At 45.5% G+C, this 12,674-nt stretch overlaps 1 protein-coding gene across 1 annotated transcript; it reads left to right on the top strand.

Annotated features, from left to right (window-relative positions):
- The first annotated feature begins 1,282 nt into the window (after positions 1-1,282).
- CUNH16orf46 (chromosome unknown C16orf46 homolog) lies at positions 1,283-6,782 on the top strand. The gene is made up of 2 exons (XM_055307001.1): positions 1,283-1,492; positions 5,614-6,782. The coding sequence occupies exons 1-2, from the start codon at positions 1,283-1,285 to the stop codon at positions 6,601-6,603; spliced, it is 1,200 nt and encodes a 399-aa protein (XP_055162976.1). The 3' UTR covers positions 6,604-6,782.
- Positions 6,783-12,674: the final 5,892 nt, after the last annotated feature.

Genomic DNA, 12,674 nt, shown 5'->3' with positions numbered 1-12,674 from the left:
CCTTGGCTGTTTAGCAACCAAGTCTGTGCTCCTAATCAGGATGAGAACTTTCCATAGGTGGTTTAGTTGGTTAAGCATCTGAGTCTTGATTTTAGCACAGGTCTTGATCTCAGGGTCCTGAATTCAAGACCCACACTGGAGCTCCATACTGGGTGTGGAGCCTACTTTAAAAAAAAAAAAGGATGACAACTTTCCTAACTCTTTGACTAATTATAAAGGCCAAGCCCCATTTTTCAGCCTGGGAAAATATCATTAATGATAGACAATATCACCCCCATCATCACTGCGACTGCTACCATTACCACCACATACGGGACTAGTATGCTAAGGCTGCCATGATGTAGTACCATAGACACTGGACAGCTGAAACCACAGAAATGTACTGCCTCACACTTCTGGTAACGAAGTCCGAAATCAAGGTGTGGGCAAAGTTGCTTTCTTCTGAGGGGCATGAGGGAAGGATCTGCTCTAGGCCTCTCTCTGTGGCTTGCATTCTTCTCCCTGTGTCTCTTCACATGGCCTCCCTTTCTGCGTGTCTGTGTCCAGATTTCCCCTTTCATAAGGACCCAGTCGTCCAAGGTGGGTAGGATGAGCAGAGAGACCTAGCCTAGACCACATGCTCTCCAGCCTTGGCTGGTATCTGGAGTTGCCAGGAAGAGAAAGAAAGGAAAGTGGCCAGGTCACCCATGCTGACCACAGTTCCCGTGGTGTTAGCACAGTAGCATCTGGCCTTTTTTTGGAGTGGAGGGCAGGGGTGCTCAAACCTGCATTCCCTGCTGCACTTTACCCCATCACGAGGGATAGAGCATCCGCTAACATCTTCTTATCCTCTCTTCTTCAGTCCCAACTTCAGTCCTTAATTAGATCCATTAGTCTTTCCAATTAGCTGTATTTTTTATAATACCAATGGCTGGCAATGGCTGATTTTGTAATATTTCTTCCAGTCTATTCTGGAATGTGTCTTGATGTTATTTTACCTGGGTTATTGATTTGTTTTTTTTTTAATTTTTATTTATTTATGATAGTCACACAGAATGAGAGAGAGAGAGGCAGAGACACAGGCAGAAGGAGAAGCAGGCTCCATGCACCGGGAGCCCGACGTGGGATTCGATCCCGGGGCTCCAGGATTGTGCCCTGGGCCAAAGGCAGGCGCCAAACCGCTGCGCCACCCAGGGATCCCTGATTTGTTTTTTAAAGAAATGAATATTATTATAACTAAGTCCAGCCCGCATTTCATGCTATAGGAAGAAGATGTTAAAAACCCTTGGCCACAATCACAGTAATGGATCTCTGTCAGAAGAAGGAGACTGAATTAGAAATCAGTGAAAATAATGAAATTCAAAGCCCAGAAGACACGGAATTAACGTATACTTGCTCAGATGAAAGAAGTGAAAAGAATCATGTTTGTTGTCTTCTCAATATCAGTGACATTACGCTTGAACAAGATGAAAAAGCCAACGAGTTTGTCATCAGAACTGGATGGGAAGAAGCCGTGAGTATTTCCTCGACTGACCTCAGTCAGGCATCTGTGTTTTGGTTCAAGCTTTTCCTTTTGCCAAAAAGAGTTATTACAAAAAAAAAAAAAAAAAGCATTGAAATCTAGGAACCTTAGGAATAGAAATGAGATATAAATAATGATAACAGTACCTTTTATTGGGTATTTGTGGCCAGTTGGTGTTGGCAAGCTCAAATGCTTCACATACATCCATTCATTTAACCTCTCAATAGCCCTATGAGGCAGGTATTATGAACAGCCTCACTTTTCAAGCAAGGAAAATGAAGCATCCAAAAGGTGAAACAGTGTGCCAAAGATCACCCAGCCAAAGGCCAAGGCAGGGCTTAAATCCAGCTCTTCTGGACTCCAGAACCCAAGCTCCTTAACTGCTGTGCTAAGCTCCCCAAGAAACCTGAGATTGCTGTCCTAGTGGTTCCACTCAGAACACCATGGGTTTATTCTTAAACTCTTCCTAGAATTAATAATGGAATCCTAAATTTAGAACTATAAGGAAATTTGATCGAATTCACTGATTCTCAGGTGATGCTTGTCAATGTCACACAACTGGGGGCTCAGGGAAGGGGATGCTACTGGCATCTATTGAGGGTGAGGGGAAGGGGATGCTAGTGGCATCTATTGGATAGAGTCCAGGAGTGCTGCTCCAAATCCCACAGTGCCGAGGACGGCCCCCACCACAAGGAATGAGCCAGCCATGTCTTAGTTTGGGGCTGCTATAACAGAATACCATAGACTGGGGGCATATAAAACAGACATTTATTGCTCACAGTCCAGAGGGTGGACATTTGAGATCAAGGTGCCAGCATGGTTGGGTTCTGGTGGCGGAACCTCTTCCTGTTTTGTGCTCACATGGCCCTCGTTGGTACAAGTAGATCCCTTATACCCTTTTCCTCTTATAAGGGCACTAATTGCATTTTGAGGATCCCACTCTCTTGACTTCATCAATCCTAATTACCCCCAAAGGTCCCACCTCCAAATACTACTTTGGGGATTCAGGCTTCAACATGGAAATTTGGGAGGATGCAGTCATGCAATCCATACCATGCCCTAAATGTCAGTAGTGCTGATGTTGAGGAACCCTGATCTAATTGGTTTATTTTATAAATATGGAAACTGAGGCCAACACTTGGCAGAGCAACTCCCCCAAGTCTACTTGACAGTGAAAGAGTTGTGTCTTGAGGACCCTTGTCTTGTACTCTCTGTTGTACCATCCCCCCCACCCCACTACCTTGTGTGCACGCAAGCTCGTGCCAGCTAAGTTAGGATTATAAACAGTTCTATTTGACTATATAAAACTTTCCAAGTTTAGAAGGTTCAGTTTACTACTGAAAGTAATGACTTTCAGGTGTATATATCCAAGGGCTGTTGGAAAAGAATTTTCTTTTAATTGGAAGAAATGCCACATGTGCTCCATGCTTAAAGCATGTTTGCTGTTCACAATGGAGGATGATCACACCATGCCATCTCCTCCTGCCTGCTGCCTGTTGCTCTTCACTTTCTCTGCCAACCAGTCCCCCACCCCTGGTGTCTCAGGTGGCCTTGTCTCAGGATGGGTGTCAGGGGCCTCTCTCCCACCAAAGCTAGCTTCCTGCACTGGCTTGTGGCCCTTTGATACTTCCTGTGCTGTTGTCAGGGACCCATGGGCCAGTATGTCTATGAGGACAGAGAACATTTTCCTGGCAGCAATTAGTGAGAATTTCCTATGTTTGCAGAGCCAAGGGACCTCACAGGATGGGTTCAGGGCCATGCATGTTTGACTCAGACCAACCCAACCAACATGTAGCTTACCTGTGACAGCCTACCTGTGAGAATCAAAAAATCCAGGTGTCATTGATTTCTGGACTTGGATCCCCTGTCAGGCCACCTGAACACCTTGGAGATATAGATCTTCTGTAGCAGCCTCAACCCAAGGCTCACCTGGGGTGTTATTAAAACCATCTGCCCAAGTCCATCCTGTGAGCATTGGCATAGGTTGGGGTGGGGCTCAAGAATCTGGATTTTTAAGCAGCAGTGCAGATGACTCTTAAGGTCAAACAAGCAGAGAACATTTTCTGAATCAACAGGTGCACCTGTTTAACAGATTAAATGGGACATCTGTAAAAAGATTAAAGTTCCACAATTTAGGTTTCTCTCAAATATCCAGCTGAGTCAAAGTTGGTGTGCTCAATAAGCATCGCCAGGAGATCCTTATTATTATCCCCTTGTCTGGCTGGAGGAGGACGGGATGTGCAGGGTTATAGGACTTGTCTCATTCCAGCTGAAGCCACCTTCCATAGAGAGGCCAGTTAGCCTGAGGATCTGTTAGCTAACGTGCTGGGACCCTTCTTTGCAAAAGCTGGAAATTCACCTGGGAACTCAGGGTCAAGAGCAGTGAGGTCTGAAGCAAGGAATGTGGTCCTCTTGAAGACCCAGCACCAACTCTGCAGCACATGAAGGGACGGGGTTCCAAGACAGAAGCTGGTGGAGGATGCTGGGAGAGGTGTCTTTTGGCTATCTCGAGTGTAGCACAGGGCAGCGACCTTACAGCTCCCACATATCATTGCCATCTAAGAATTGGGACCTAACTATACAAAAGAAAATGGGAGTTTTTTGTTGGAATAGATTCAAGGTATCTACTTGAATACCTTGAATTCCAAGGAATTTGGAATAAGAAAGACCAGATTCAGATTCAGTACTTACAGGCCGATAACCTCAGGGAGGTCTCCTTCCTCTAGCTCCAAGTTCCTCAGCTCTAAATTCTGGCCCTAAAGGATGTATGAGGAGGGCAGGAATGCCTAATTCAGCATCAGGCACTTATTAGACTTTCTGAAAAAGGGATGCCAAACACGATTTTTTAACTGGAGGAATCTGGGGAGCTGAGCATGTGCAGTGAGAGGGTGCAGAGATCAGGAGCGAATGATAGTAAAGGGATGTTTTTGTGCAAGACAACCAGAGGCTGGCCTCCTGCGGTGGCCCGGAGACGCTGCGTTCCTCACAGCCTCTCCTTGTCCCCTTCGTGGAAACACACAGACCTGAATGTGCCAGAACCTGCCGTGGGCTGTAATGATGTTTTTCTTTGTTTGTTTCTTTCTTGTTCAAACAAACAAATTGTTTGTTTGAAGACTTTATTTATTTATGAGAGACAGAGATAGGCAGAGGGAGAAGCAGGCTCCCTGTGGGAACGCCGATGCAGGACTCCATCCCAGGACTCCTGGGATCATTCTCTGAACTGAAGGCAGACACTCAACCACTGAGCCACCGAGGCACCCCTGTAATAATGTTTTGAATGACAGTTTCCACCTCTGTCATCTGGGCATCAGAATACCTGAATTAAAGTGCTGTGGTGAGGGTTAAATGAATGAATGCCAATAGATCATTAGCTCAGTGTCTGGAACATAGTAATAACGTGGGAACTATGTTTGCTTTTTTTTTTTTTAACATATAAGGGCCAGATTTAGCAAATGAAGACACAGGATGCCTGGTTAAATTTGAATTTTGGTAAACAGTACCTAATATGTCTAGTGTTGAGTATGTCTCAAATGTGGTCCTGTATTTTTATTTGGCAACTCTATTTAATGGTGAATCTGTTGCAAGCTCAGCCAGGAGACTCTAGGCGTGTACAGGCGGAGAGTGGCGCAGGGGTTCTGGGATACACTGACTCCAGGACCTGCCTCTGCTCATCCTCTCTCCCTCCAGCCCGTCCAACACAGCAGTGTCCCAGGGTCTGATAACAGAGCCTGGTGGTCTAAGAGAACCTGGTAGGGAGGCAAGTACAAACAGTTCTGATTTTATATTAAGAGTTCTGACTTTAACGTGCATCTGAAAACATATAGAGCCAGCACATCAAGATGGCCATTTACAGATATTTTTGCTTAGTATTTTAATATGAAATCCAATTGTCAGTATTTCAGATTAACAAGCACTATTACAAATGCTATTACTTAGTATGAGGCTAAAATAGTATTAAAATTAACAACAGCAAAAAAAAAAAAAAAAAGGTGAGTCAGTTTTAAGGAAAATACCAGTTCCGAGAGGATGGCCCCCAATGGGGATGTGGTCACCCCTGGAGCAGCTGGACTGTAAGCAGCTCAGCCGGGAGTAACATGCTACTTTATTTGCAGGTTCAAGGCTGGGGAAGGACTTTTCCAACTGCCTGCATCTGGCCCAGGAAGAAGCCTAAAAAGGCGAGGGTGGGAGAAGTTGCCAGCGGCTGCTTACTCTGTGGCAGCCTCTCCCAAGGGAGCACTGAGGCCAGGCCTCAGGCCGGGAAATTGGGGTCAGGGGCTCCTGCTGAGGTGGGTCCAGAGAAGGATCAAGGAAGCCCCTCCCAGACTCAAGGGACCCCTCAGGGTCCCATTGCTGCCTCCAGGGAGATTAGCAAGATCTGCTTTCCCACCTACAGTCAGGGAGAGAAAAAAAGTCTGCAAATAAAGGAATTTGTTTGGTGCAAGGAAGACTGGGCCACCCCTGAGACTATTAGGGGCAAGGACCCCAGAAGCGCCAGCAGAGGTCCCTCCATCTCAGACTCCTTGACTTCCAGGGCTCTTTTAGTTCTGCCTCCCCTGAAGGCTTCACCCCCAAACGGCTTGGATGTTCTGGGTAAGAAGAGTAAGAACTTTTTCTTGCAGCCGGAAGAGAAGGTGCTGGGTCTGGAAAAGGATGAGTGTGTGGCTTGTGCATATGGATTGAAAACAGTTGACGGGAAAGGTGAAAAGAGACCCGTTGAGCTGGCCAAGCACCCCAAGGTCAATGACACCCTGCCTTTCCCTCCCCGGGTGGCCCCAACACCCCTGCTGGCCAATGTGGAGCCGTGCTGTCTGCAGTGGTCCCTCCTGCCTGAGAGAAACCTGCTGTGCCCTCCCAATCCCAGCAACGTGCACTATCTCACCACCGTGCAGCTTTTGCAGAAACAGGGAATGCAAAACTACAAAGCCAAATTCAGAGCCAGGGAGCCAAGACCTCCCATCAACACTCAAAAGCGCATTCTCACGGAGGCCAAGCAGGAAAACAGGCTCCAAATGTTGGAGACCAAAGTGTTCCCGAGAACGCTCTTGCCATCCCTCACAGTGAGCAGAGTTGTTATTCCAGTCTCCACTCACAGACTGCTCTGAGCTGCCACAACAGAACTCCCTGGGAATAAGTACTGTTTGAATTCTTTCATCCTCTCCCTGTCTCTCCCCCTCCATCCCATCCTCCTCTCTTCTCTTCCCTTCTGCGGTGCTCTTCCCGGCCACTGGCCCTCCCCTAGTCCTTTTTCTTTTTTTTTTGCTGTAGAACCAGGGGAAATGGAACCTCACTGTATGGGTTTCAATTCATTCTCAAAACCCCCATGTGTATGTGTCACCTGCTTCTGTTGCTTAGCCATTTACAAAATGCAAACTGGTAATGCCAGTCTCAGCCTCTGCCTGCCTTATCTCTCTACTCCCCCTGGAAGCCAAGCAGATGGTGGGGACTCTGAAGGACCTCCCTCAGTGATGCCCATGTCAGCCTGGAGCCAACCGGCAGGGGTTCTTTCCACCCCACCCCCGTGCCGTAAGCCAGGTGTAAGGGCTTGTTTAGACCAAATTGTTTCCTGATCTTGTGAACCAGGCAGTTATCTATCATATATAGTTATCTATCATGCTTCATTTTCTCTTGCAACAAAGATCTGAAACATTGCTTTAATAGATAACCCCAGCCTGTGTCCAAATAAACATCCTTGTGTCTGAGGTGTCATATCCTTATATCCACGGATATACCGCATCCACTACATGCTGCACATTCCCAGGGTTTCATATACTTAGGTCATAGCCTCATGCTAGTCTCCCTGTCTGGAAAAGTTTTAGCTGCAGCTCCATAAAGTCCATCTTGGGAAGCAGGTTAAGAATAACTATTTGGGAAAAAAAAATGTCACTGTGATTATGACTGTCACCCCTCATGCTTCTTCCAGTCTGACCTTGTGTCTAATTTTTGGGAACTCTCAATCCCAAACAGACACAGAATAGGGAATACTTTCTCTCTTCTTCCCTCATTTTACCCCAATGCATATTTCCTAACGTTGTATATAAATTAAACATTTGTAAATGAGTTATATTTTAAGTGCTAAGTGACAATGCTATGTAGAGAAATGCTCTGAAAAACCATTTTGTAGTATGAATAACCATTTAGCCGCTCTGTAATTACATAGTTTGCATTTGCTTAAGATAGGTTGTACTTGATCTCTGGACTTCCTGTCCCCTAAATTATGGGTAGACAGACGTAGGACTGTGTTTGTAAACATCTGCTTTCCACAATTGGTCTTTGTAATGTCTCTTAGTTTAGGTTTTTTTTTTTATTTTTTTGTGATTTGTTTTTTTACAAAACACTAGAAATGCAGAAATGAATATAGTACAATGGTCATTAAAAGGTGTACTTTGCCTATTGAGGTCGGACACTTCTTTTTTATAGTCTAAAAGCAATTTTTAGGTTCTGCCCACCTCTTCTTCTCTGAATGAAGAAACCATCTAGGTTCTGCCCCCAAGAAGCTGTTGCTCTCCCGCTGCGTCAGGACCGTGAAGTGTGAGACCTGGTGCTGTGTGAGGACCCAGCTCTGGCAGCCTGCCCTCCTGCGTCAGTGGTTCTTCAAGCTTCATCTCAGAAACAGCAAGATGATGTCTAAGCTCAGTATGGAACATAGGCAGGAGTGTCGCTGGGAGGGAAGCATGTCTACCAGCGTGAGCAAGGGACAGAGCCCACCTACTTAGCCTCGGGGTGCTTACATTTTGAGATCTGGAGACAGTCGGAAAACATTGATCTAAGTTAGAATATTTCTGTAAGAAAAACCCTTTTGTTGTGATAAGGGTCATAAATTCTACAGATTTTGAGGGTAATGATTTAGAATTAAGAGGAGGGCTGGTCTGAACAAAGAAAGGGCTCAGATTTAAAGCTTTGTAGTATCCTTCTCTTTGAGCAAATAGTTTGGCCAACAACACATTGACTAGGAGATTCCTCTATGAATAGATACAAGTATTGTGCATTTGGCATCTCTCTCTCTTTCTTAAAGATTTTATTTATTTATTTATGAGAGACACAGAAAAAGAGAGAGAGAGAGAGAGAGAGAGAGGGGCAGAGACACAGACAGAGGGAGAAGCAGGCTCCATGCAGGGAGCTCGATGTGGGACTCGATTCCGGGTCTCCAGGATCACACCCTGGGATGAAGGTGGTGCTAAACCGCTGAGCCACCCAGGCATCTCTTTAGGTAATTTTTCTATTAACCTGACTAAGCTCCTCTGGGATCTTATTGGCATTAACCTGGGTGTAGCTTGTTTTCTGTGGATAAAATCACTCCAGGTTTTGCCTGTTTCCATTGAGATTGAATCAGGGCATCCAGACTGGTCTTTGATGTCCATGTCTAGATAAAGGAAAAATATATAATATTTATACTTTTTGAAAAAGATTTTATTTATTCATGACACACACACACACACACACACACACACACACACACACACACAGGCAGAGACACAGGCAGAGGGAGAAGCAGGCTCCATGCAGGAAGCCTGGTGTGGGACTCGATCCTGGGACTCCCGGGATCATGCCCTGAGCCAAAGGCAGATGCTCAACCGCCAAGCCACCCAGGCATCCCAAGGAAAAATATATAATAGAATGCAGTCCCCATTAGGGATCTAGGTCACCAAAAAAACTTTCAGGGGAAATCCCGCCATTTAAGGGCGTTAAGCACATTATAACTATGGCAACAGCCTTCTTCCTGCCTCAAGGTAATGGTCCTAGTCAGGTTTTGGATCCTCTTGTCCTCTCTAAGCCACACGTGGAGGGCTGTGTTTCATCCCTCATTCTCATTGGATGTCTCATTAATAAAACTCTCCAAACTCCTATTTTCCTCCAAACTTTAAAAATCACCAAGTGAGGGGATCCCTGGGTGGCGCAGCGGTTTGGCGCCTGCCTTTGGCCCAGGGCGCGATCCTGGAGACCCGGGATCGAATCCCACATCGGGCTCCCGGTGCATGGAGCCTGCTTCTCCCTCTGCCTGTGTCTCTGCCTCTCTCTCTCTGTGACTATCATAAATAAATAAAAATTAAAAAAAAATCACCGAGTGAAACTGTGGTAGCACCTGACACGGCTCCTGCAGGGCCTGAGGTCACCCTCTGGATGAGGCCAGGCTGAAGCCTGGGGTGCTGCTGCGGGTCTGGGTGAGGCAAGGAGGTGCCTGGAGCAGCGGGAAACCTGGACAATGTTTCCTGACGGAGCCATGAGGCCTGGCTACATTTGGACACGTGTGTAGGATTTTGGCTACTCAGGGAGACTTCCCCTAATTTTTAGCTTTATTCTTTTTATTCTGGATGTGGCCTCCTTCTGTGAAATTTACCTGTACTTCAAGGACCATGCTACTTGAACCCAGAACCAATTTGGTTTTCATTCCCTCAAAGTTCAAGAGCTTTGGGGACCCAGAGAGCCCACAGAAGCCCTGCCCATTCTCTCTGGCTATCCCCAGCTGTCCAGGAAGGCCAAGATGCATGACCTGAGGCCTCATGTCTGGGCCTTGGTGGGGTATCTGGTCTGGGTCCAGTGCAACCTTGGTGCTGCAGCTTAGGGGCTTCTGAGAAGCAAGATGGAGAATAAACAGAGGGGCTCCTGTGTCTATGACCAAGGGCATATCAGGACAGTCGCTGGTACCCCAGGGAATACTCTACCACCATCTGCCAAGCTCACTGGGACGCTGGTGCCAGGACTCTGTGCCGTGCTCTTGATGTCCAGACTAGACTGCCCCGAGCTCTGCCAAAACCAGCCACACAATACAGAAATTCCTTTGAATTTACAAGGCACTGTTGTAAGCCCCTTCTGGGTATCTTTATCCTAAGCAAATACATGAGTGTTGAGGATCATTTTCTCCTTCCTTTGTTCAGGGGCTGGATAATTCTTTGTAGGGACTGTTTTGTACAGAGTAGAATATTTAGCAGCATCCCTGGCCTCTATCTGCTAGATACCAATAGTATCCCTCAGTCGTGAGAATCAAGAATGCTTCCAGACATTACCAAGTGCCACAAGGGCAAAATCAGCCCAGTTGAGAACCAATGTTTTAGGGACCCAATGCCTGTGTTTGTGGCTTCTCTGAGCACAAGCCCTGGCATAGGGACAAAGGAACAGTGGTGATGTCTGGCTTGCTGCATCCTGGAAAGCACAGGTGCTCTGGATCGAAAGCCCTCTGGTGCTGTTTTGTCTTGGTCCTTCAGGGTCTTCTGGTGGTAGATACCCCCCAGATACCCCCCAGAAGGAAGCGACCACAAGCCTGCTTTTTCTGAGATAATTCCTAAGAAAAGTAGGCCCGCTTAGCCACTGCCAATATTCTCATATTCATCTTTTGAGAACGTGCATTATTGCTTTGGCAAGGTTCTCAAGAAAATTCAATGATGTTGACATGTTTACATTTAATGCCATTGTTCAGAATTCCCTACTGTTTAAGCAATACTCTCAACATTCACTGCTTGTGTTAACTCAGTATGAATATTAAGAGGTGGCCCACATGGCTATACCACTCCTTGTAGCCACTGGCAAGTTGATACATCATATGTATATATGAAAATAGCTCTTGTCCCCGATTTAGCTCAAACTACAAACCTTTCTTCCCTGTGTATCTTTTCAAATGAAACAATTTCTCTGCTTCTAAAAACTTTCACTGTTAACTTGAAAACATACCATAAACTAGTCATATTTTTAGTGTCACAGGACTGTTAGCAATTTTATTTTGGTCTGGCATGTGTTCTGAAGAAAACTAGAAATCAAACATTTAATTCGGGATAAATACCACCAGTTCTGATTCTGTTCATGACTCTATGAAGGCTTAGTTTCAGTCCTCATGACTGATTTCTCTCATGTAATTTCGGGAAAATGGAATGTCAGATCCTTATTATAGTAGCTAGAGAACATTAAATCCAGACTTACTACTTAGGTGCGTGTATCTCGTTAGAGAATGGTGATTTAAATGGTTTTATTTTTTAATTTTTTAAAAAGATTTTACTTATTCATGAGACACACAGAGAGAGGCAGACACAGGCAGAGAGAGAAGCAGGCTCCATGCTGGGAGCCCGATGCGGGACTCGACCCCAGGACTCCAGGACCATGCCTTGGGCCAAAGGCAGGCACTAAACCGCTGAACCATCCAGGGATCCCCGATTTAAATGGTTTTAAAATGGGGCAAATATTACCAAAAAGGTGAAAAAGAACAAACTGACAGCAGCTTACAATTAATAGCATTACACTCTCAAATATAGCTGAACAAAAAGTATTCCCATGAACTGAATAAGCCAATAAATCTCAAAAGCAGAGTTGGCTAGTTTCTTAAAAGTGTACTCTAAGGGGCGCCTGGGTGGCTCAGTCGGTTGAACATCTGACTTTGGATATCAGCTTGGGTCATGATCGGGGGGTACCTGGATCAGGCCCTGCGTCCAGCTCTCGTCCCACCAGCTCCTCTCCCACCCTCCCTCTCATGCTAGCATGCTTGCTTGCTCTCTAAATAAATATTTTTTTTTTAATTTTTATTTATTTATGATAGTCACACAGAGAGAGAGGGAGGCAGAGACACAGGCAGAGGGAGAAGCAGGCTCCATGCACTGGGAGCCTGACGCGGGACTCGATCCCGGGTCTCCAGGATCGCGCCCTGGGCCAAAGACAGGCACTAAACCACTGCGCCACCCAGGGATCCCATCTAAATAAATCTTTTAAAAGTGTACTATAAAATCATAGTTTCTGAAGGCTCACTTTAAATGGGGAGATGTTATTGCGGTGCATTGGAAGGTTAAATACCCTTTTAGGATTACTTAATTCAGATGCATTTGACTTCTGCCACATTTTTATTGCAGCACAAGCTCTACATTTTCTGAAGTCACTAAATTTCTTGTTACAGTACAGGAAAAAGGTAAAGGGGGATGACCTTCGAATTCAGTCCTAAACAGCAACATGTTTGAGAGGCAATCATAAAACCAAACAAGGACATGGATAGAGCAGTGCATCACCAGAAAGCAAAGTAGAGAAGCTGCAGGCAAAAGCATAAAAAGGTCTTACTGACACATACCATGCTAATAAGCTCCTGCCTTTATGACAAACAAAACAAAAAAAACCCAAACAACTTTGTTCACATTGAAATGACATATATACTTTTGAAGGTAACAAAGTCACCATGGAGATACTTTTTCAAAAGGTAATTTCA

This window comes from Nyctereutes procyonoides, unplaced genomic scaffold (assembly GCF_905146905.1).
Source record: "Nyctereutes procyonoides isolate TBG_1078 unplaced genomic scaffold, NYPRO_anot_genome, whole genome shotgun sequence".
NCBI classification, from domain to species: Eukaryota; Metazoa; Chordata; class Mammalia; order Carnivora; family Canidae; genus Nyctereutes; species Nyctereutes procyonoides.
This window is presented reverse-complemented; position numbering and strand designations above follow the sequence as displayed.